The 26,562-nt window shown below is 35.0% G+C and overlaps 1 protein-coding gene across 5 annotated transcripts in view; it reads right to left on the reverse strand.

The window, feature by feature from the left end:
- CACNA2D3 (calcium voltage-gated channel auxiliary subunit alpha2delta 3) overlaps nucleotides 1-26,562 on the reverse strand; it is a 337,205-nt gene that overhangs the window by 13,866 nt on the left and 296,777 nt on the right. For 3 of the 5 annotated variants that reach the window (XM_085516473.1, XM_085516472.1, XM_085516471.1), the window contains 8 exons: nucleotides 26,498-26,559; nucleotides 25,565-25,609; nucleotides 21,513-21,575; nucleotides 17,822-17,892; nucleotides 8,618-8,693; nucleotides 6,801-6,853; nucleotides 5,137-5,192; nucleotides 2,710-2,821 (listed from right to left, as the gene is read on the reverse strand). In XM_085516473.1, the coding sequence (XP_085372599.1) occupies nucleotides 2,710-2,821; nucleotides 5,137-5,192; nucleotides 6,801-6,853; nucleotides 8,618-8,693; nucleotides 17,822-17,892; nucleotides 21,513-21,575; nucleotides 25,565-25,609; nucleotides 26,498-26,559 (538 nt within the window). Of the gene's footprint in view, nucleotides 1-2,709; nucleotides 2,898-5,136; nucleotides 5,193-6,800; nucleotides 6,854-8,617; nucleotides 8,694-10,169; nucleotides 10,216-17,821; nucleotides 17,893-21,512; nucleotides 21,576-25,564; nucleotides 25,610-26,497; nucleotides 26,560-26,562 lie in introns of those variants that run through there. The other 2 variants (XR_004308777.2, XR_001558078.3) reach the window with 2 other exon arrangements.

The raw sequence follows: 26,562 nt of genomic DNA on the forward strand, positions 1-26,562 counted from the left end.
TAAGCACTGTGGAGACCAGTAATAGCACATTCACTGTTGAATAAAACTGAGCCCTTGGCTCTCACCACGTGACCCTGTTGACAATGACTTTGACTATGTTAGAAATACCACAGTATTTGTACTCCAAAATGTCTTATCTAAATAACACTATATGATCTCAATTAACCACAGTCATCATTTTTACTTCTACTCTACAACTGTTTTTATTCTCCTTTTTCAGACAAGGGTTCTCTTGTGCGTGACACTGTAGAAAAGAAAGGTAGTGCCTTGAATAAGTAACCTATGACAAAAATTTCCTTGCAGCAGAGTATTGCACAACTTCTAGTTGCAAAACTGTTCACAGTATACTGACTTTCTACAGAGTGTACTTGAGAGGAAGTGGTTATCCTACAATATTAGCTTTGATGAATATTCAGCTAAACGTTTACATGCCTCTTCTCGTAATTGCAATAAATGTCGGCATGTATACATAATAAATAAATTAATCTGTAACACAATTCAAGGTGGGCACATAATAATATTCCACTGTCTCAAATGGAGGTGATTTTATCCCCACATATACAATAGATACCGTTCAGATGTGTTCACAGACCAAAGCATCAGTTCACATCTCACTGCATATAAGGCTGAACCCTAATATTGAGTGATTGAGCTCATCATTCTTAAATTACAAGCATTAAGCAATACACTTACTTGTAAAAATATTTATTGACACTGAGACCACGAAACAGAAAACTGGGTCAGTAGATGTAGGTCTACAAAGGACTTTGGGTCAAATTCCTTAGCTGTTCCACAGGAAAGTGTCTGGGGTTATAACAAAAATATTTGGGATCCAATGTAGTCTACAACTTTAGATGCATTTTGTAGATTGTTAATGACAATGGGTAAATGACATAACAAAGAACTTTCCCATGAGAATTTAACAGTTTTTCTGGGCTATTTTGCCATTGCTTGTGGAGAAAATTAATGGGTGCCTTGAGATCAGTTTGTAACTTAAAGGGTTTTCTTTTCTTTCTTTCTTTTCTTTTCTTCTTTTTTTTTTTTTTTTGTTCCACTGCGGAACACAAAAAATGTTTTTCTATGAAAAAGATCTTAGCGCATTATTTCTGAAATACTATAATTTTCACTCAACGCAGTTTCCAACTCATTGCTATCCAAGCACTGCAGAATTGTGTTATTTTTGAAAGCTATTTCCTTTGACCTGAAGTTACCTAAGAAGACAGACTGAAATCTACATTCCTCTCAGAAAACCTGGTCCTGTCAGATTAATCTTCTTTTGATAGAAACGTTCCTGTTTTCCAATTATTAAACACAAGAGATATCATAGTTGTTACACAGCTTTTCACGTAGCTTCTCAATATTCTGCTAAATGAGCAAAAAACTGCTTGAACTCAACAGAGCATCAAGCACCCAAAGCAGTGCAATGTGCATTGTGTTGGATATGTCAAGTGGAAAAGACATAGCTTGATTTTGTTGTGTTTGTTCTTTTCAGTCAGTGGGACTGAACACTAAACATTTAAAGTGTTATTTCAGATTGACTTATGAAGAACTTTTGTGTTCCTATTCTACAAAGCCATATGAGAACAATTATTCACACTAGATTTTAATGATTTCCAAACAATTTAAAGTTGGTCAACAGCAAATTAAAAGTGAATATCAGTGCTTTAATGACATATCCAGTGCAATTACTCTTATTCTCTATTCTTAAACAGTGAATACATTGATGAGAAAATTTAGCAGCCAAACCAGAAGCATACCTATTGCCTTCAAAAAGATGATCTCACAGTTTTTTGTGGGTTTTTTTTTTTTTTTTTTTTTTTTTTTTGCTATCTGCACATTGATTTCTTCTAGAAGGGGACAGCCGTAACAATTTCTGTTTGACTTATAAATTATTGACATTTATATTGTTAGACAAATTATTGCGGTAAATGTTAATGTCCAAGATCTCTCAGCAAAAAGGAAATCTAATTTAAAAAGACTTACTGAAGTACAGAAATTTGCATAAATAATATTAATGTTCAATAACTAAACACTTGTCCAATTAGGGTGCAGCATAACTACAGTACAAATGTCATTGTGCAAAGGCATGAAATACAGAAGAGACATTTTCGATGTGAAGGAAGAAAGTCATCCTCTTCTTTTAACCCTATGATGGGCAAACTTACTGTAGCACCAGCAGAACTGACAAGGTTACAGCATTGACATGAGAGATGTATTACTACTAACTCAGCATTCTAGCACTGAAAGTTTGAAGGATAGGTTTAATCTCCTGCTCTTTCAGCCTAACAGTTGTAAGCAGGAAACATTTGGCATGCAAGTAAAACAACCAGATCTCACCACAGAACAAGGGAACTTATAACCTACCCAGCATAGTTCCATTCCTCTGTAGAAGCGCTAACAGTACTAACTTCTGTGTATCCAAATCTTTGCAAAATTTGCCCTTATAATGCTGCCTATTCCCAGGAGAAGACTTCAGTATTCTTTTAAATTAGAAAAAGTTTCTACTGGTTTTACATTTAAAAAAATAACAATAATAGGCACTGCATTAATTTAAGAGCATTAAACTTCTAAATGACCCCTGGAAAAAGACATAGCGGTTGTTATCTAAGATAAAACATACAGACTTGTACGTTCTTCAACAGAACCTTGAATAATTCAGTTTTACTGCTTTGCCACAAAGTTGTATAAAAAAAAATCAAAAGGGCTTACTTGAAACAGTCATCGCAAGCAATATTCCCCGTGGTCTCCTTTATAGTGCGTTCGGAAACAAAAGCTGGATATTCAGTATCACAGGGCTCTAGGGTTTGTTTCAACCTCTGCGCTATAGGCACAGCAAAAACATATCTTGATGTTAACATGGGAAGAACAGCACACAGAATTCTGAACAAGATGAGAAGCTGTATTACAGAACACAGAGAATGGAAATGTTACTCAGCTTCTGCCACCCTGTGAGATTTTCTAGGCAGTGCATAACACTATTTTTTTCAATTAAAGGAAAAAAAAAAACTATCCATGGAATGTAATTTTCTAGCATGTAACCATTAAAGTAGTTATTCATGGTTTAGCCTTTGCCAAACTTGTTTACGGACAATTTCTTATTCTTTCTCAGTGGAATCAGGATGGACTTGCTGTTGTTTTTATTTCAGTGATGTTGTGCATCACTAACTATGGGTGGTTCCGTATATTTGACAACCAAATTTTGATAGATTTTACTGAAGCCAAAAAAAAAATTTTTTTTTGAGTTAAAACTTGGGGATCTCTAGAGAGTTTCAGCAGTTAAAATAACTCTGTGGGTAGGGGACAGAAGCATCACCTTGCCTAGAACTAATGTCGGTAATCTGCTTCCCAAAATTGCAATCACTATAACTATATGATTAATATTACAAGATGAAGTGTGACGAAAGCCTATTTTGGTTACCCTTACTCATCAAAGAAATGGAGCAGTGGAATAGTGTAGCAAAAACTTCACTTTCAACTAACATAGGAATGAAAATCCTTCAATCACTCTGCTGATTTAAAGTGACATAAAGTGATGTTGTCAGGAAATGAAAGGTTACTACTTATTAATTGCTGCCTTTTGTAGTTAGCATGTGTAAAAATCGAAACAGACATTTATTTTAAAGAGATGAGGAGGGATGCTGCCCTTACAGGATATAAATACAATACAAGTGTCATTGGATACATCAAAATGAGATATATTAAGGCATATCTGTACTGTACACTTGAAAAAAAAACCACCAAAGAAGGTAACTTTTCCATACTCAGGCTGCTTTGTGCTGTTGTACAAACAATAAGTGTGATGGCTGGCATATCCACCCTTCCTGTTCATGTAGGAACAGATTTGCCTTTCCTATGCCTGGCACAGCAAACCCTGCTGTCCTACACAGCCATCCATGTAAGAGATCTTTTCATCATGGTTAGGGGCATCACTGGAAAGCAAGGTTCTCATGGAGATGGGCTTCTATATGTGGATCCAGTTTACACCAGGATCATTGTTCACACAACAGAAAAATTGGCTGCAGCGTTGCAATAAAATGTACAGTTTCCATCAGTGTGGGAAATGCTGCACCAAGCTGATACACATAAGTCTCAAACCTTCATCTCCAGTAGACACTCATCTCAGCCTTCTTTTCTCTTTGCTCCGCTCAAACATCAGGCAGAAGCTTACTAGTGCTTTACCATTTACTGCTATACTGCCCAGTTAATGACTAGTAGAGGACACTGGGATACTCCAGGCTATCAGGGTGTTCGATTTCCCCAATGCTCTACTTTCAGCAAGGATCTTATTTTGGTATAAAGACAACGTAGTACCAATGCAAACAGTAATTAAAATATAAAGCAGCACGTTTAGTCCCTGCCTCGTTGAGGAGTATAGAAAACTGCAAAGCTGAGTCTGAAAAAATTACTTTAAAACAGTATACCAGTAAATGCTGTGCTGCACAACTGGCCTATGAAATAGCCCATTGACTAGCACTGATGCAAATTAGCTCTTTACTTATGAGTAACACTTCTAAAATGTAATTTAAAAATCTGTGAAAATATGAGACAACTGAAATTCAAAATTTAGGGTTCTTAGGGATTCTTAAAATTTCACTGTTATTTGAGAAGAATTATGAATAGTAAAATAAAATAATATATATTTTTAGCTTGTATTGTTTAAAAGCATAAAATTTAGTATCTTAACATTTAAAAATTATTTCCATGCAAAATTATATTGAGATTATCATTTTTCTTTGGAACTAAATTGAAATGGCATTTTGAAGCACAAGCATCCCATACATATTTAGCAGCTCCAGAAGAGACGAGTAGTAGCAAGGAGAAAAAAAGGCAGTCCAACTTTTTAACACATAAATTGTCTTAGAATGAAGAGAAATATCTTAGAGGAAAAATAAAACCTACTATTTCATTGTCTACTATTTCAACTTTTCCATTATAGCAGCACACTGCATTCTTAGAGCACACAAGTACTCTGGTTATTCATAGATCTCAATTCTCCTTTTTATCTTAGGAAATATTAAAACAGAAGAGGATGCTGAAATGAAAGGCAAACTAATTTATTCAGAAGTCTACTATTTAATCTAATTTTTTAATGTACATTTAGATTTAAAAATAAAGAAAAACAGAATTTACACTTACCTTTTGCTGTTAGATCAGAGTGCCACCAACTGCATAGATTAAACTCTACGAGGAACCTAAATAAATTAGATTTTTCAAATTATCCCACAGAATGTTTTCAGTACACTACATTGACTGAAGTTCGATATCGTTAATCCCACTTTAAAGAGAAGCTAATGCAGAACTGAAATTCATGTGGCTAACGTAAGTCTGGGGTTATCAACTTCTGCTTCTGTTGTATCTTACCACCAGGAATTTATTCCAGAATAAACCCAATCAATAAATCATACATTTCCCTACTGCTGAACTATGTACTTATTCTTATCTGGTGTCCATAAAAACTCTCAGTGCATGGCAGCACACAGTATTTTTATTGGTGAACATGACTGAAAGCTCCTCTTCATTATGTAATGCATTTCGACTCTCTAGTAAAGTGCCATGAGACAGATAACTACCCTCACTACCACAAGAAGAAATAGAATAATTCCCTCAATTACTTCACAATTTAAAATAATAAAAATTATTTTATTTCTAGGAGAAGCAAAGACTAATTAACCGGTGCCTAATCTAAATCTAGCTCTAAATAGACGATTAGTGAATGCATTTTCCCCACTAAAATATACTTTAATTTGCTCTGTAGAATGGTCTGAAACACATCCATCTATCACTTAGTATAAGTGTGGAATGTAAAATCAATATCCAGTTTATCACAGGAATGTGAAACTCCAACATTTCTAACCACAGAAAGTCCCTTAACTTTTTTGATGCTATGATGGTTTGCATCAACAAATATTTTAACACAATTTATTTTCCTGATCTTTACTTTGAATACTGCTATTAAGATCAATCTCTGCCCTCTGGCAATAACCACCCAGTTGATTTTCCTTACCTTTTATCCCAAATTCTCTGGGAAGTTCACATAATTTGCAATTAAAACAAACTGACTACAAGAAAAAAGATTAATTCTATTTCAAGGGAGATAAAAATAGTTCGACCTGCAAGCCTGCTCTCTGACAAACACAGTAAAACAAATTCAATACATTTATAGGCTTCCTCTTCGTACAGTATTTCTCATGAATTCACTGACACTAACTTTCTTAAGGGCAATGTTCATATTATACTAATTTTAATTGTTAGAAGAATTAGACAAAGTGGAAACTGAATATAATCTACAGAGGATGCCTTATCTGGCATATGCTGCAAAGGGTCCATCTTACAAAAATATAGGGGATGACAAACTCCGCAATGAATCACTCTAACAGTCTGCTGTACGCACAACAGCCTGCCCAAGCAGCATTAGAGCCAGACACTCATGTTAAACTCAACATTCACTGTTAAATTTAACCGAAATAATAAATTTGGTTTGTATATTGCTATATGCTACTTACTAAGACATACAGATAGAAGTGAAGACCATGAATAATGTAATAGAAAAGTGCAACGGTGCCTTTGCATAGCAGGGATTTTTTCAGACTTAATTTAACAGTGCTAAATTGAACTGGAAAAAAAAAAAAAAAAAAAAAAAAAGGAAAAAGGAAAACTATTACCAAATTTAAAATAATAAAATAAAAATAATACAGTATATGTAAATTACAAAAGCTACAAATGTTCATTAATAATTCAAAACTACAAATACTCATTAATTTGTATAAATATCCATTAAATGCTTGAAAAAAATTACTTACAAGACAAGCTCTGTCATAATCCATTTTACTGCAGCAAAGAAGGCATTATAAGGCTGGAGAGAAGCAACCCATTTAATAAAAGGGCAAAACATGCAGTTTTTATATCTTAACTGAATTCGTCATGTAAAGACAATGTTATGGATATTAAAATGCATGGGTAGCATGAGAAAAAGAACAATAACTTTGTTATGAAAGAAAATAAACCATTCTGCCGAATAGTAAAATATACAGTAATGCAATTTTCTTTTAATGTGGTTGGTTGGACACACACTATCAGCTGGAAAAAGGAAAGTTTTGCAATATATTCTTAAATATTTAACCTCTAGGGGTTCCTATTTCCCAGGCTATTGCTGGAGGAACGGCTCTGTTAGAAGAGATGGGCTTTTCTTAGGCTGCAACTGACAGACTTGCCTCTCTATAATGTAAATCTCTATTCATTATCTCACTCTAATGAGACTAGGAAATGTTTCTGTCATTTGAAATTGCCTATACAAAGTAATCTGTGTGATAGTGAAGGCTCAATTTTAAGCACTGGATGTAATTGTAAGATCCTTCCTCATTTCTTTCATTTTGCTGGATTATAGCTATCACAACAAAGTAAATATTTTAAAAACCCTGTATTTACAGTATTATGAATAATACAGATAAATAATATCATTTTGTTTTCTAAAAAAGAATATCCATAAGATTATTGATTTATGAAAGCATATAATTCACTGGCATGAAATTCTGAAATAATAAGCTAGCAGAATGCAGGTCAGGACAGTCAAGGCTTTCTCCAATTAAGTATTGCCTGACAGGGGAGGATAAAATGGCTGTGAGTATTTGCTAGGGATGAAAACAAAACAAAATTTCAACCCTGCCGGACATCCTTTTTCTTTCCCTATCAGAAAACTTGACATTTCCCATGCGAGTAATTAAATATTTTGTTGTGCACTTTTGCTTGGATAATACCACATTATATAATGGAAAATAACATGTACATATTGTTTGTAACTAATACATGTAAAGTATGATATGTATTGTAAAAATGTAACTTTTAATATGAGAGCTGAAAGAAAATGAAATAACTCTTTAAAAACATCTGGAAAAAAAGTCAAAATTATTATTACAGAATCAAAAATGTGTTGGAATTTTAGCAGAGAAGACTTCATTACATAGCTAGAAATGTGTTCTCATGATACAGGATTTTATTAAGACAGCCTTTCACACTCAAAGACTGTTCCCTCAACAACTGCAACCAGCTTTCATCTCTGCACATATCTCAGCTAACACTGAGAGCCAAAGGTTGAGGATGGCACTGAATTCCTTCCAACCAATTGGTTCTACAGAGGCTTATCTGGGCTTAAATAATTTGAAACAATAAAATATGCTAAGTTGCAAACTAACAGGTTGTCTTTTAAGAAGTAATTGTGTACTGGTAAAGAAAATGATCAAACAATCTGTTATTCTTGTCCATTTTTAATTTATCATTTTAGTTACACAACCCAAACACCGGCACCAGAGTCCAGCCCTGCCTTTAATAAAATAAGGAAAGGACATGCCATGAGTCTCATCTGGTGCAATGGACATTCTGATGGAATGTCAGACAGAAATGGAAGGCAAGTGTAAAAATGACTGCATAAGTATTTGCACTTAAAAATGCTTAACACTTCCCTTTGGTTTATAATGAACTATTCCTTGTATGCACTATGACAAACACAAGTGTTTTAAGCATTCCAAATTAAAATAATGGGCTTAGAATGGCCATGAGATATTTGCAACAGTTTTCTTTGATGAGTGCATGGAAAGGTGCTCATAAAATTCACTGTACTTACGTCCAGTAAGCTATGGGCACTGTCGCTACTCTCTTTGTTTGTTCTACACATGGCCTGGTAGTCATAAAGTGTAATTCTACAGGGAAGAACAGAAAACTGCTTGACTAAAAGGAGAAAACACAGTGGAATAAACATGGTGATATGAAACAGTCTGCCCACAAAATAGACAGGAAAAAAAGAAAAGGAAGGGCAGCACAGAAAGGACAGAAAGGGATTTAAAAATACTTGTTGCATAAAGGAGAATAAAGATGAAAAACTATATAGGTAATAGTCTATATGAAAACTTTTAAGGATTTTACGAGACTGCAGAACAAAGCAAAAGCATAACTAGGAGAAAAAAGGGGAAGATACACATACAGTATAACACACAATGAGAGGAAGAGGAGAATACACATTCAACATGATGCTTAAACAATTGGTTCTGGACTGAGATCAAGCACATTTAGCCCAGAAAGTGAAAGAATCTATGCATTTGAGGGGCTTCTCACAACAGAACACTCAAACTCCAGAAAAGGCAAAATGTCACGTCTGCAGCTATAACATGTCAAATGTAATGAATCTGAAATAACAGTGTTGCTTCCAAAGAGAGAAGTGAAATTTCAGTGTATTCATGGGACAGATGATTAAGGAAGGTTGGACTTCCTTTTGCATCATCTCATAGGGCAAGTATTTCATGTCAGGTACCTGTTACAATCAACATATGCTACAAGCCTCCTCAGATGCATAGTAAATGGCAATTTCTTTCTGTTTGTGATTTTACTCATTGACACACTTCAGAGATCTAAATGTAAAATCCAGAACTCAGAGATAGTATATGGAGTTGTGATTATTTCTCTAAATCTGTCCGTCCATAGAACAATTAACAGACTACATCCAACCATAAAAAGAAGTTAAAATCAGTAGCAGATGTAAAGAATCTGTAGCTGATAAGTTGTAATGAATGTAGATACATGAATGTTACCAGCTTAACTGAATATATCCATTTGACTTCTGCATCATCAGAGGGACAAAGAGAATACAATTGGACATATATGTCTTAAAGATGTATGAGATGGGACTTCAACATTTTGCAATGTGTGCCTTGCTTCTAAGTGAAGTGGAAAGGAGTGCACACAAGTTCAGCTATGGAAGGGATGTCCCAGAAGCTGCCAAAACCAGGTCATGAAATGCATTCAGTACCACCATAAGGCATTCTGCACTGCATGACTTGAAATGTAGCAACCTATACCAACAAAACATTTTAAACCATTATGGTAGAAACTGTATACAACTTTTTCTGATCTAATTTAGTGACAGCAACCATCACTGAAATCTTCTTTACTATTCACTATATTTTCTTTTTGGCTTACAGGCAAAATATCTAAATATATTGGATCTTGCAGCTTCAGCTAAACGTTTAGTACTTGGTCATAGAGCTTACATCATTCATTTCATCTTATTTTCAAAATAGAAATGGCTAGGAAGCCATTGTTTTGTGGACTGGCAGAGAGAGGCACATGGTAGACAAACGCATAACTAGAGACCTAAACATGGGTGCAAGTTGAACACTGACCATCTTTGGCAGAATCACGCCCACAGCCAGATCCACGCACACAGATCTGCCAAGACAAACAGAGCAGTACATGGTGTAAGCTGTGCTGCCTGTATGGCATGCAGTAATACACCACTTTCCCTAGCATTCTTTTCCTTTATTTTTTTTCCCCCCTTTAGCCATGGTCAGAATAAAACCCCCATAAAACAGTCTCTACAGCTTGCCTTTCCAGTCCTGGTTGACTTGACTATTTTATTTCTCTGCTGTTAAGAACTCTGCTGCATATGTCCACACGGACCTGCTATTGATGGTGGCAAGAGATACGCGCACATACAAGACAGTTTAAGGATTTTAACGTGCTCTCTGCAAAGCAGTGAAAGAACTATACTTGGATGAAATGGTCTCATCAGTCTTGAGTGCTACAAGTTGAATTGCACTCAACTTTGTCTTCATTCTTGGTAAAAGGTTTCATAATAATTTTGGTGACTCTTCAATTGGTATTGGAAAATGCAATCATTTTCTCAACTTTCAGTTTATATATAAGAACCACTTGGTTATCCTGTTAGAAGTGTTAACCAAATACTATTGTTGTGCACTGACACTAAATATCTGGAAAAAACCCTTCTCCCCTCCCCAAGTATTTATGCCTGCTAGTATTATGGTTAAGCCAGAATAAGTAGTTTTTTTGAATGCTCAAAGATAAAGTATTGAAGTTTGTTTTCACACAAATAATCAGAAATATAACTTATATTGTGCCACAACATGCTAGATTTGTGTATTATTGTGCTGTACTGCATGGAGTGGACAAAAATCTAGAACTGTATTATGAGTAACTAGAATAAAAAATGTTAAAATTTGTGTAGTTAAATAGCACCTCTCTTAAAAGGGAACAAATACTAAAGTTTTGAGCAATGGAGAAGAGTTGTAAGAAAAATCTCAACATTGGCATGGAATACTACAAAGTTGTTGTCTGGAAATGCTACAATATCATCTATGGATGGTAAAACAAGCTTAGATGAAGTAAATATGTTTGAAAGTTTTTCCACTGTAAAGATTGTGGCTCAGGATCAAGTTTGCAAATAAATAAATAAATTTAAAAAAAGAAAGAGAAGAATTTGAAAAGGGCCAATCTTTAGAAAAGTGCACGACAAATGTTTATTAAAAAAAAAAAAAAAAAAAAAAAAGAAAAGAAAGAAAAAAAAAAGCCTGGAAGAGTTGTAAAGAGTTCTAGTTTTTAACTGAGTATTCCCTTGCTTAAAGGGAATGTCTGTGACTTTCATAGTGGGCAGGTTCAACACCTATCTGAAAGTTTCTAAAGACTACTCAAACTACTGCAATACATAATGTACAAAATATACCTGCCAAAACATTATTGCCAAACGATCTTACAAAGACCTGATTCTTCCGTGCTAAAAACAAAAAGGAATTTTGCACTACACTTGAAAGATCTGTGGACGAAGCCCATAGCCATGTTGAAATCTGAACACTGCAACATATTGAATCAATTCTAGACTCTCTGTCTCTATGAATGGTATTGAAGCTCAGTATAAACGAGTTCCAAGGCATTAACAAATTCAAATACAGCTTTGCTTTGTTTTGTTTTTATACTTGTAAATGTAATAGCAAGAGCCTTCCAGCCTTATTCCTTGCAAAGGCTACTACAGTAAAGGTAGTCAAAACAGTACTCTAAAGCACTGTTGTGCTTCTTTGTTCAGGTGTCGTTTCTCGAGTGTTATTTTATTGCTAATGTCTTTGAGATTTTACCAAATAATCTTTCTTTCATTCAGACAGACTTAACTCACTGCTGCAAAAAGAAAGGCTTCCAGATTACCCTTTTTGAAGTGATTGCGTTACAGTTTTAAATAACTGTTTGCAGCTACCCGTATCCTTTTCAACCGACTATACTTAGCGAACATAATTGTCTGCTTCCCACAATCTAATTTTAAACCCATCTAGATGCCCAATTCCATTCTGTGTATTACAGCACTCCACGGGAGAGCTTTGCTAAAGACAACATGCTGGGGCTTTCTACCATCCCCACCCTGCTAACTGCCCCCATTCCTACACCTCATCACTAAAGTCTGTGCAGGAATTGGTTTCAACATCAGACATAGGAGAAACCCAAGCTGTGTGTAATTGTCTGGATCTAGTGGAAGATAACTTTCTGAAAATTAAATGAGGTATGCAACTTCAGGAGACAAATAGATTTCAGCGAAAAACTTTTCAATGTTAATTTCCAGATACAGTGAATTCCAGCCTTACATTCTGCAACAAGAAAGTGCAAACCTAGTTCGAGAAAATTAAGACCTGCCAGAAGTACAGGCTACATCAACAGATGTATTCTATTGCTTCCAGCTAGATTTTCAGAATACCTATGGATTTTTTAGGTGGCAGTGTGAAATATCATCACTGATAACAGCTGAAGGATTTTCAAGGCATAACATTTCAAATACCTTGTCATCAGTTCCAGATAGTTGGGGATTTTTAAACAGTGTATAGGAACAATACACTTCTTATCATAGAATAAACACAACAAAAGAAGTGCAGGAAACAAGTATAGGAAGCCAATGATAAAGGAAGTCCTAATTTTTTTATGCTGCTTTTTCCCAGTGATCTATGTGAGACAGTGACTGAAGCCTACTTCTGGTGGCAGTGTGTTCATTCACTCAAAAAGATGTGTAGCCTGCCTCATACTTTTGCAAGGAGCAGGATGAGGGACAGTGCTGAATGTTGTGAAGAATAAACTAGTGTCTTAAGTCTAGAGAGGATCCCTGTTAGGAGATAGCAGCACAGCATTTGAAGATCTGTACTGTGTCTTTTCTGGCTTTCCTTTCATTTACAAATCAACAATACCCAAAAGCAGTCAAACTAATATTTTTCATCACCAAGGAAATGATTATAACAAAAAAAAAAAAAAAAAAAGAAAAAATTAAATAAGAGCATCTTGAGAAAATAAGCTTGTCATCACATACCTTTGCTTTTAATTCAGCTACTTCTAGTTGTCAAAGTGCTCCAGAGCATAAAATGTATAAAACCCAAAGCTCAGCCTGCAATTCCAGCTTATGGAATGACAATTCATTTACACTGCACATGTCTGAGCCTCTCTTTAGGTTGGTAAGAGGATCCCAAAATATTAATACTCTCCATGAAATTAGTAGCAATATTTACAGAGATGGAAATTCAAACTAGACCTAAACTCTTTAGAGACATTAATTTTAGATGTCACAAGGACAAGATAGGAGCAGAAAACATCAACACAGCAAGACGAGAGTTTCAGAGCACAAGTACAAGATGTACATCTGGCAGATGTGAAAAAAATTAGGTCTAATTCCTTGTCATTGGTGATGACAAGAGAGCAGTGAAGTATGTTATTTTGTACCTACAAGCAGCATGCAGCTAGGAACAAGGTCTGCTTGTAAACCTGCACTAGACAGTTTGCTATATTTTTCTGTTTGACAGCTATTTCATTGATGAAAATGGAAAGTCACTCTTCAGAGCAGGATAATTAAATGCTATTCATCTAGAAGTTGAAGAGTCAGTGTGTATGCTTAAAAAACATTCTGTAGTGCAGATGACAGTTAATACAGGAGATGATAATAATGTTTGAAATAAATTGCAAAGTTCATTAATTTTTTTTTTTTTTACTGGGACATATAGTGAAATGACACTTCTAAGCTGTAAGAGGGGAGATGTAAATTGCATATAAAGGAGGAATTTTTCATGATGAGTGTGCTGAGGCACTGGAAGAGGTCACCCAGAGAAGCTGCTGGTGTCTTATCACTGGAGATGTTCAAAGTCAGGTTGGATGGTCTTTGAGCAATCTGACCTAGTGAAAGATGTCTGCACCCATGTCAGAGGGGTACAACTACAAGAGCTTCAAAGATTCCTTCCAATCTAAATCATTCTGTGATTCTATATATTTGTGCTCTAAACACGGGGTATATCTTGTGCTTACTTTTACAAAATAAATCACTACTAAAGATAGAATCTTTATAATTGACTTTTATCCAATAACAGTTTCAGTAAACCCATCTGAAATTGTTCTTTTACCCTACTACAGATCTTCCCCAAAGATCTACATTCAGAAACATTTCCAAATGAACACAAAATGAACCTCATTATATTTTGAAAATTTAAATCAATGACTAGGAATACGCATGAAAAATTGCTAAATATATATAGTGGTGGCATATTCACAAAATTTCAAGAATATTTAATTGAATCAAAAGGTTAAAAAAGACAAAGTGGTCTAAACTAAACAGAAGAATATCCCTCATTTGGAGGCTGTACTGCCTCAGTGCGAATTAGCAACCTGATCAAACAGTTACTTTTTTCATAATTTGGCTTTAGGATTGTTTAGCTCCCTTTGAGTGGCTTAGCAAAGAGTTTCCAATTTTTTGTATAATCTTATAACCCAGAGGCAAAACACTTGTTAGGTTTGGAGTATAAAGCCAGTCAAGTCAGGGAGATGAAAGTCGGCCCCTATGTGAGCGCATTTAGAGAACACAGGTGAAGGATTTGAACTACACTGTGCCATAAGGGCATAAACAGTACGCATTATTCGCTAGGAAACATGTGAGTAAAGATAAAGGAACAGAGGATGAAAGAGTAAGAAACCAGGGAAGCTCTCAAAGCAACAAGAGCTTATTAGAGTAAGCCCTAGCATCTGGAAAAGCTGGAAATCAGGGATGCACCATTTCACTTAACTATCACAACACCATGAGACACCAAAACACAGATTTCTCCTCAGAAACCAAGAGTATGACTGGTGGAAGCAAAACTACTAAGAGGAAATTATGCTGCTTCCATATTTGTCTTAAATAATAGCTTATCTTTCCCTGTACTGGAAAGTATCAAGCTGATTTCAAGTCAAGAGATTCAATTTTTTATAATATATTTACTAAACTCATTTATTTGGGGATCTCATTACTTTAATGGCTCTTGATTTTCATAATGTTATTATTTTTCCTTGTATTTTCATGCTTCAAATAATCAATTTTTGGCTCTCACTATTTTTACATAAGCAAAGTACTGAGGAATCTATAAAGAAACTTTTTTTTTTTCCTGTTATGTGAAGCAGATACTTTTCCATAAGCACATCTTATTTTATTTAATAATGAATTTAAATTATGTTTTAACTATTTAATTGTATGCAATATTCAGGGTATAAGGTAAACATTATTTTGCTAAAAGAAATCACAGAACATCACGTTGCTGTGGAGACACTGATACCATTTTTTCCTCTAAATATAAAATCCATAAACTAAGAAAATATACACGTATATATACATAAATAGAAATCAAAAGAAGTACTGAGTTTAAAGAAATTAGGGAGGGAAGGAGGTATTTAAGTTCACTTTAAAAAATAAACAGCTAACACAAAAATTGAATTTCATCCTGCTGCAGGTTGAAAAGAAATATAGTCAGGAGCTAACAACCCCCTTTTGTTTAACACCTCCAGCTCAATCCTGAAAAGAACTTCTCTATCCCTCTGAGTGAGCGGTAGTTGAGTGAACTCACAAAGGGTTATTTCATTCCTTTTGTGGCCATACAGCCTACAAGCCGGTATGAAGCTGCGAGGCCTGGATCAGCAGGTATCTGCACTCCTACTCAGGTTCTTGGTAGCAAAGGAAGAGAGGACTCCCATCCCCACAGTTATGGGGCATGTCAGGAAACTCTTCTGCAGATAAGATCAGGAGCTGTGGAACCTTCTACCTCTAAAACAAATGAGAAACTAGCAAAACCATACTTGAGAGGGAAATTTTAGGTTTATTTCAACTGTTGGTTGGTAGATTTTGTATTAGAAATAAGTTGCAAGGAAGGATGGAATGAATGGCTAAGACCAGAGCTTGATCTCTCATTTTGCCTTCATGCTACAAGCAGGAGTAACAAAGGTAATGCAATGTATATCCTGAGACCTCAATATAATATATTTTGCCACTGCACCATCCTATTTTTTTTCCTCTTCTTTTATTCCCTAAGATAATAAATATAGGATAAACAACCTTAAAAATACAGTACATGTGCTTGAATTGTTCATTAGAGGCAGCAAAGTTTTTTTTATTCAAATTGCTGCAATAATTTATTTTAAAGGTCTCATCCAGCACAGTTCGAAGACAGTTTGTTTTCTGTTGCTGCACTGAGCTATCTGCTGTACAGCAGGAAAAGCAGGTGGCTCATTTAGTGCAATTACACTACTTTGATTCTCTCCCATTTTTAACTGATTGGCAATGACCAGTTTATTGTGCTTAAATAATTGGCTCATTGTGTTTACATTTCCTTAGCTTGCAGCTCTGTTTCATGGAGCTAGTGGCTTCATTATCTGTAACTCCCTCACAGCTCCAGACCAGAAATATCCTGAGCCAATGATCCATGTCAAATTGGTGCCCATTGCAGTTTAGGTGGAATACTCAAACCGTGCAGCCTTTGTTTTCTCAACTGAGGTGCTCACCGCCTCAGTAGATACAGTTCAGTAGATACACTGTTTGAAAACCTTTCTAGGCAGGACAAAACAAAGTAGGACAAATTAAAGCTTTATCCTTTGATTTTAGTAGCACTTTTTTGTTTGCATTCAATAAAATTCTTCAGCTCTTGTATAAACAGATCTTTCCATTGTAGAGCTCATTCTATAAATAGGTATTACTTCACTTCCTTTTACAGCACATGTTAAGAATGTAGTGCTAAACACATAAAGGTTGCCACCCTTAAAGAACGAGGATGTGGGATGATTCAGTGTGCACTGGATCTTTCTATTTCAGGTCAGTCATTTACTGCAAGCGGCATTCAGCTATAATGCACAGAGTAAAAGCTTTCTGCCTATAATACACATGGAAAGCTTTCTGCCTTTAAGAGAGCCGCTATACCCAGGAAACACACAAACCATCTGTTTTGAAAGCCTCTGTGTACACCCTGCATGCAGTAACTAAATTCAGTGGTTGATGGGAACAGTGATGTGTCATTTTTTTATGCTAGAAATGCACAGGAATATTAAAGTGAAAAGTGCTATGCACATGGACTGCAATTCTCTCATGTTCTTGCATGAGTTGGAAGGGGACAAAGGGATAAGGATATGTGAAAGCCATGAAGACTTCAGTGCTGAGTTACAAGGAAAAGTTTTCTTACTTTTCCAAAATGCTTAATTTATTTCAAAGGACAGCACATCAAATCACCATTAGTTATACTGTCATGATGATAGTAAGATTAAGTCAGTAGTCACAGAAATGTTCAAAGTTCAGTTAACATGTGAGGTGAAAAAATTACTAGCAGAAAACAGTAGGGCATTGTTTACTATGTAATTTGAGCAATCTCCAACTTTTTACAAGTCAACATGTTTAGTGCTTCATCAGTGATGTGCTCTAGAGCCATTTAGAATTGTTCAGTAGTAGATAGAGTCTAATCTTATTTTCACTTGAGCACAGTGGGAACAGGAGAGACACAAGGTTTTAGCATCACAGTCCAATAAAAAAGCAACTCCCTGTTGTCTCTCTCCAAAATGTTTAATGAAATGTATGGAATTATACCAAGGTCATATAGAAAAAAAGGCATAATGAAAATCCAGCCAAGCTGTCAATTTTGGCCTTATTTTATATGACTTTTGTTTTATTTTGTTGGGTTGTTTGTTTTGTTTGTTTTTTAACGTTTTGTAAGAGATAAAACACTAATTTAATTCTTACCTCTTAAAGGAGCCCATTGTTAGTAATTTGTTCATCACAGCCCCTTCAATCTCCCCAAAAAAGTTACCAGTCTGCAAGGGAAAAATACAAAAAGTTACCAGATGTAGAAAAGTGCAAAACAAAAAATGGATGTAATTGAAACTGGCATATTCTAGGATCTGACAAGAGTTGGTTTGACAGCTACATAGATAGGTTTTCAGGACTATTGCTACATAAAAACTAAAGAGGACTTCATAGTCATGGCAAGTTATACAGACTAAATTATTACCCCTGAGCAGATGTGAGAGCTTATACAATAGATTGAGGGACATTATATAACATCTAATATCAGAAATAAAAGCCATCCCAACCTAAAGCTTGCAAAGGAAACACATTAATCTGATCACAAACCCTTGTGATTAAAATGTTACTCAGAAAGATATAAACACGTTGTGAGAGGATTTCATAAGCGGTCATAAAAAAGCATTGTTTATAATTCCTGCATGACCTGTTTAAAGAGCCAGGACAGTACATTTCATCAGTCCTAGAAATTCTAACTTCATTCAAAGTCATTTTATACTTAAAACCACTCAGCCTGATGAATTACACATTTTGTCTTTGTTCAGTAGATGTGGCCTAATAAAAATAAATCTCTTTTGAGAAAGCAAACATTAACGTTTCGAATTTGGTATGCAACATGGAAGTGACTCCATTTTCTGTAGCCATTCATATAGAATTCAAAAATCTAGTATCTACAACATTTTTTTTCTAGTTTAGGAAGACATTTTCTCATCCGAGGACCTCAACTCCCATAAGGATTGAATATGTTCTCCATCATGTTTAAAGGGAGAAATCCCACAATTTATTGGTGGAAAGGGCACTACACTCTCAAATTGCATGAATTCCATAGGTTTTGTATGAACTAAACCCCAATTCCATTACAAGGAACTTACTTGACCTCAAGTATGCACCTGGGAGTTTGCAGGCAGAGAAGTTACAGTCCAAGCCAAGAAAATGCATTCCTCTACCTAAAAAGCAAGTATTGCCCTTTTTTTCCTTTTTTTAAACTCAGGGGAAACTTGGAATATTTTCCAAAACATATGGGTGTGCAAAATCTCCTAGAAACAAGAGGAACATTTGTAGTTTATATGACTAAAAATACTAGCTTCAATAGCCCTAGTTGACTGATGAAGAAAGATTATCCTTACTATGGGAGAGGCAGGCAGCTAACGTCAAAAATCCCAAACCATAAGTGACTAGTATAACCTTAGATAGCAATAAACATGATTTATTAAGTTATGCTTCAGTCTTATGAAGACATTTCATTGACAGTTCTTTCCACAAAAGCTCCATTTGTAAATGCTAGTTCTCCCCAAAGTAGTAACACCCAGACAATTGTTATTTTTTAATATATTTGGATTTAGTGGTAACTTGGATGAAGAATTACAGTGCCCCAGGACAAGGTTTTAGAGCGGTTCAGGCCACTTTCTGGCAAGTCCAAAGAAAAACACCACTGAAATAAGCCCAGAAAGGTAACTAAAAAGGCATCATCCCACTTCCCTATTCCTTCCAAAGAAAGAGTGTATACATACATATATATAAATATGTGTGAGTAAAAACCATATACTGTAATTGTCATACTATTACTGCAGTGTTATATCAACAAACTGACTGTCTCTGGCTTGCAGCTGTCCTAACTAATGTTGAGTTTAACCGCAGTTAAGCAGCTAAATATTTTGAAGGAGCTACCAGCGCTAGATATAGAAGAACAGGAATTAGCACCTTATGCCATGACACAGTAGGAAGGTTTTCTCCCTATATATGTACATCAGGAGGTAGTGACATAGGAACAAGGTTCAATAAATCTTGGCAATAGGTTTCTCAAAAAATTTTATCACCTGTTTTCTGACATTCTGTCAGCAATGTATGATTCTCAAATACTTTCCTTCTTGCCCAGGAAACAGACATGCTAGTTTGGCTTTTAGACTCACATTTTTGATGCTTTACCAGTAGCAACTTGAAATCTAAGTCATTACACATGTCTAGCCTAATTTTCGTCCTGCACTGTCCATAATAGGTTCTTCAAGGAAATTTCTAATAGCTAGTATCAAGTGACCTACCAAAGGAAAAATGTATTCCTAATCATATTTATTGCTTGTAGCCAACTACTAGCTAGCAAATGAGCTACAAAAATACCATACATAATTGTACACACATTTGCACACAGTGGGGAGAATAACCAAATAAAAAATTTTCAGTGCATCAAGATTATTCTACAATGAGAGTTACTTTTCGGTTCAACTAAGTAAAAATACATACTCAATAGAGGAAAAAAAAAACAAACGCAAAAACACACTGTTTCAAAGATAACATATTTCAATAACATCATACTTTTGGTTCGTATAATTTTATGGGTCCATCTTGGAATTATATTCACAACATGTTTGACATTCCAAAAGGATAAGGCAATGTACATAATAAAGTAAAACAAAATATTAAATTTCAGTCCTTGGTTTTGCATGTTAGACAGCATATTGCGAAGAATGACTGCTTCAAAGCACAGCACATTATCTGTTGAGCAGTTAATGCTCTAAGTATAGTACAGAAAGGACAACAGTTTCAGAAAAAGTTTGCTTCACTTGTTTACTGCTTGCTAGCACACTTTTCAAAGCATCAACCAAAATTGAAAAAGGTACAGAGGGACAGTGAGGAAAGGTTATCCAGCTACTTCGGAGCTATGAAAAAATAACAACAACAACAACAAAAAAAAAAAAAAACCAAAAAACCAAACCAAAACATCTGTATCTTTTTACTTTCAGAAGTGTTAGATTTAAGGTTGCTGTATTTCATGTTTTTAGTCTAAAAGCAAAATGCTCAGTTTGGCTTCTTTTTCAACATCCACTTAGAGATTCATTTTTTTCGTACCTCTCCTCTCAAGTCACTCTTCTAAGTCACCCAGAGTTTTTTATGATAGCTAAGTTTCTCAGCAGCCAAGCTCGTCACAACAAATTTAATTCACCTAAGGGCTAAGTAAGTGTATGTGTAATTCCTATTCACAGTACCAACACCTAAAAGAAATTCAACTTCAGATAACTCTGGTATAATTGGGTCACCATCCCAACTGTTTCCAGGCAAAGTTAATGAGAATAAGTGGTGGGTTCATCAAAAAGCTCACAGAATTGAACTACTACACATTCTTTAGTCATTTGCCAAGAAGCAGAGCGAATCAATGTTTTAAATGGTCTCTATTAATAATGATCCTTGTCCTATGTATTGCTGTACTTAGTTTTAATCCACCAGTAACTGTGATGTACTCAGAGAGTAAATTCAACAAGCAGCTGCATATCATTTCATTATCTGAAGTTTGATTATAAGTGTTCTACATCCCCAGCCTCCTCACTCTCTTCTCACACTTTACTGCTGGCAAAATTCCGCAGTGACTCTTTCTTTTGGGGGTAAAAAGGTCTTAAAGAAGACAGAACTTTTGCAGCAAAAAAAGCCCTCTGAGGGAACGTTTAGGAGTTTAACAGCAGAACCCACACCAGTGGGAGATAGAAAGTGAGCTTTTGTCAAGTAGAGCTCACATTTAATTGATAGAAGCTTTCAATGTTATGTTACTAGTTACTTAACATTTTAAAATCATGACCTATTTAAGAAAAACAATTATATAAATGTGCTACATGAAAGGGCTGAATAAAAATTATTCTCTTACCTGCCCATAGTCTTCAGACACTAGGATAAATCCATTGTTGTCTATTAGGTAACAGTTGATTGCCTGAAAAAGTAATACCAACACACAGTTCTAACTTTGGTTTTTGGATGCAGTCGGAACTTTGTTATTTTGTTTACTTCCAAATGACTTCTAAATTAATAAAACCTCCATTTTCTTCTAGTGGCTTACCTAACTTCTAAGTGTAGATTCTGCCAATGGGATGTTATCTGATTTAGACTTTAAAGCAGATAATTCATGCCAAACAAAAAGATGTATATAGAAAGAGAGGATAAAAGATAAATTGTAAACAAATATAAGAAGAACATGGTCTTTGTTTTTTTTTAATTTATTCTTAGAAGTATTTCCTTGTAACTAAGTTGCAAAGGCACAGAGCTGCTACTCCTGATGGCTTATCCTGTGCTGGGAGAAAAACATCAGCACAATGTCATTACCCTAATGATGTATTAATGAAAACACAGTGTCTGCCTGGAGGACTAACAGGGGACCAGGTAATATTTTTTAATTTGGTCAGTGGGGGAGGGAAGCAGAAACTTCTGCATAAGAGGCCCCACAGGTCTCCTAAAGCTTTTCAAATTGTGTTTTTAATTGGGAACTGGATCCCGAGGTAAGACTGTTAGCTTTTCGTAGGTCAGACTTATAACTTGTATAAAGCAAGATAAACTGAAATCAGTGCTTCCCTCCATACACTCATGCTCTATTTTAACTCAAGTGAGTTATTTGCTACAGGCAAAGTTTTAATTACTTTGCTTCAGTGTTTAAGCATAAGGTACAACTCAAACCGTCATATAACTCAGTTTTTCTTCATCATTGCCAAAAACCTACCTCAGTGTTAAATCTATAACATATTTCTATCATTGGTCTAAATCAGCTAATGTTTTCATGGCTTCCAATACAAAAATCATCACGGCTTTGCTCTTAATTCAAAACCTTCTCTGCTGTGAAAAGGCTGAACAGAAAGATGGTGACATGCACTCCGTGCATGCAGCAAAACTTCTTTTGAAAGGAAAGTGTGGGTGATCCTGCAGCAGCACTTGTGCAGTTTGATTTTTCAAAACTTCTGGGTCAGTCTGATTCTCACTCTGTCCATGTATTATTTCTGTTCTGTGGGACTTCAGAAGAAGAGGGACTTGCAGAAATGTTGGCCTGTATTTAAGTATCAGTTGTTTTTTGTTTTTGTTTTTGTTCTTGTTTTTGTTTTCGTTTTTGTTTTGTTTATTTTCCCTTAAAAATAGAAACTCAAACCAGGCCAAAGTTTGAAAAGAATGTCATTCCCTAATGCAAATGTAGGATATGCGTTCTAATAGGGAAACCTAAGCTGCAAACCACCCCAGTGGCAGAAAACCTGTCAAAAAGGAAGTTTGAAACAACTAATTTCCAACCTTTGATCTGCCAGAAAACCAAAAATTGGCAAATGCAATGTGAAAAGTTGATGATGCTGGCAAAGATCTGAGTAGAGCTAATGCATTCAGAAGAGGCAGCTACTTAACCTCAGTGGTATATGAAGAGTGGAATTTCAGAAGTAGACTGAAACTCCAGAACACTTCTCTCCCCTAAGTAAACCATAAACCTCCCACGAACTTTATAGGAGAGGAGCTAAGTCAACAAAGATCTCTTTCAAGGATACATATTTGCAGTTCTCCTGCATGAAATATTAATCTAAAGACAGGGTATTAGAAATAGTACTTCTTCACAGCATAGAAAATAGTGAAGAGTAGTTACATGGACAAGAGAGAGAGGGTTCATCATTTCATAGCTCACAGAATATATCCAGTTGGAAAACCACTTCTCTGACAAAAGAATGAATAATCATGTATCGAATCTCTATGCCATAGTGATGTAATTGGTATTTTTTAAAATTTAAAATTATATTAACAATTTAGGATTAATATTTCATATGGGCAGTTGGAAGAATTTGTATTTTGCTGTGTGAAGATAATAGGGTTTCTAATTCTATCCATTTCAGAAACAGAAATTTAGGCCAGTCATTCATCTACCCACCAGCAAGATAAATAACTTTTGCTATTCAGTACTGTATTAAAGAATCATTTTCAAATGAAATTTAGCACTGACAAAGCACAGTAGGGTGCATTTACTTGTCCACTATATCAGCAAATCTCAAACAGAAAATGTCAAATTCAAAATTAATGCATAGGATAATAGCATTTGCATAGACTAGAGCTGTATGAAAAAAGGTTTAATTCACAATGGCTCACAGGTGTTGGAAGTGAACTACGCACAGGTTTGCCCAAAGGTTCAAGTTCAGTGAACTTGAGATTTCAAGGGAATGTTCCATAGGTAGAGAGTCCCTGAGCTTGTAAAATACAGCAGGCATGAAGTCCAGAATAAACACACCAAGAATGTTGACTGTGGTCTGAGAACACATTTGGAGCACAGTAACTTTGATCAAGTTCAAGTCCTCTATGTATTTGTCACAGCTCCAATGTATAACAGTAATGGAATGTTAAATGGGTTAAGAAACCAAATATGAAAAAGAAAGAAAGCAAAAAACTAAAATAAAATGTGAGGCACTTGGAAAACAAGAAAAAAAAAAAAAGAAAAAAGAAAAAAAGAGCAAATTGAAAGATGTAAAAGAATAGGAAAAAACGTATATATGCTATTGTATTTTAGAATCAAAATTATCACAAGGACTCATCAGCTAGTTCTGTGTGAATATTGTGCTTATCTACTACTATTAATTTCATTTCTTAATGCTTTTAAATGCTTTAACTTGTACAGAAATTGCTCAGCAGAGATTTTCTTACTGTTGAGATAAGCTAGCTTTAAAATATTAAAGAATACCTATAGTATTTGACTGAGTCATTACAAAAATGAAATGAAATAAAATAAAATAAAAATACTGGAACATCTACGTTACCCAGCTTCACACTATTACTGAATTTCTCCCTGTGCTTATGTGGCTCCTGCTGGTGTCAAGTGAAAATAGCTGAATGGCTTTTAAACGGACTGTGCTTACTTTGTATATAAATGCAATACCAAAGGAAGTTCTGCATGACTACTCAGCAAAGCATATGCCTATTTTTACTAACTAGACAAAGGAATAAAAAGAAAGAAGTGGATTATTTTTACAATATTGCAGTCTTTATGACTGTATACTTGGTTCTTTGCCACGATGTATTAAAAGTACTTCTCCAGGCATGATAATATCCTTAAGTTCTTGTTTTGACAAAGCAGATAAACATGTTGCTGAGAGAATGTTTTACACAAGAAACTATCTACCATTACTGTGATAGAAATGGACTAAGGTGTGTTTCATGCCAAAGATGGTATGATCATCGTACTTCTGTGCTTTGGCTAATTGTAAGCTTTTCCAATTATTTCTTGCTATTTCTGTCTTCCAACAGTTACACTTAAAGGTTGTGATAAGGTTGTTCTACATTAAAAAAAGATTGTAAAAAATATTACATCAACAAAAATTACAGAGGCAGATGCTTTTTACATGATTCCTTTGACTTATAAGTTGCTCAATCGAAAGATCACATAGTCAGATACCATATGCTTTGCAAAAAATCTATGCATAAAATATATAATAAATTATTTTCATCTACCAAAATAAACATTACTTAAAAAGCCACTTTGGTATATTAATTAAGAACTACTGACTCAGACTACTTCTTTCCTATTTCTGAAGTGCTATTTATCAGTTCTGCATTGGCTCAACTTAAAGTTTATGTTTTATACAAGCTTGAATATTAGAGATTAGCTTCTATCTCAGGTGAACAACAAAGAAGATAAAAATATGTTTGGGCATCTTCATGTGACTTCCAAAAGTGGATTCATGAGCAAAATCTATTGCAATGCATATTTGAGGTATTGCTGTCAATATCATAAATGAAAGGATGTTCATAAGGAGTTATGAGTTTCACTACATAAATTGCATAATATTTAGAAGGCAATTCCTAATTGTATCAGAGATTAATTTAGTCTGAACCACTCACTGTACATTATAATCAACTTCATGTTCTACTGCAATAGAAACATAAATGGAAAATAAAGATCTGTTAAATACTTACTTCATCATCACAACTTATTGCACATCTGCCATCAAGAGACGCACACTAGAGACAATATCAAAAATAAATATTTTCAATTTCAGCTTGATGATTATGAAAAATGACAGTTTCAGATTCGAGGTGAGTGCAATTGTAATGATGTTGAAATTGATTATATTTTTATCAAAGGCAGCAGTTGTTCAAAAAGCAAGAGAAGGTAAGTGTTACATCTGTTCACCAATCTTTTTCTGCTCCTGTCTGTACTCACACCGTATCACTTTCAAGTGTTATACAAATCATTATCTCCTTTTGGTTAGAAGCTTGGAAATAGTTCATCAAGAAGAATACAAGATTTTTTTTAATGAGGGGGGTGGTGCTAGGGTTTGACATGCATTTTAGGAGTTGTTCTCTGGAATCCTCAGGAAGTGTATGATTGTGTACATTCACTCTCTTCAGTGAATGCACACGCTACATCCTAAACATGTTAGCAATAGTTTATCAAATACTATAGATGCCAAGCATGATTCAGTCACGTCATTTAGTTGATTGATTTAGGTGATGCTGCTAGTAACTGAATGTCAGAAGAAAGGTACTAGGTTTGCAAGTAGGTGAAATTCTGCTATTACTGAAAATGAAAAGGTATAACAACTTGGTCTGCTGTTTTCCTTTTATCTGAAGGAGAAAATTAACACGTGTCAGATCAACAAAGCATTTCCTTATACATAACAACTTTTTTCTATCCTTCCATAAATATGGAATCAAGCACACTGAGTATCATTTTCATCTAACAATTAACTGGAAGGTATATCAGAAGAGCTAACAACTTACGTGAGGTACATTTCATATAAATTGCTTGTTTACAGCAATTTTGTGACAAAGTAATTGAGGATCAACTATGTGGTTAGAAAGATGTTGTGGATTCAGTGACAAGAAAAATTTCCATTTAAAACATACCTGTCTGCTCGCTGTCCAAAATTTCCGCTGGAAAAATTCAAGTTTCATTTGGATACCTACAGCTG

Source organism: Coturnix japonica, chromosome 15 (genome assembly GCF_054131305.1).
Source record: "Coturnix japonica strain WE chromosome 15, WE-NBRP24, whole genome shotgun sequence".
Lineage (NCBI taxonomy): Eukaryota > Metazoa > Chordata > Aves > Galliformes > Phasianidae > Coturnix > Coturnix japonica.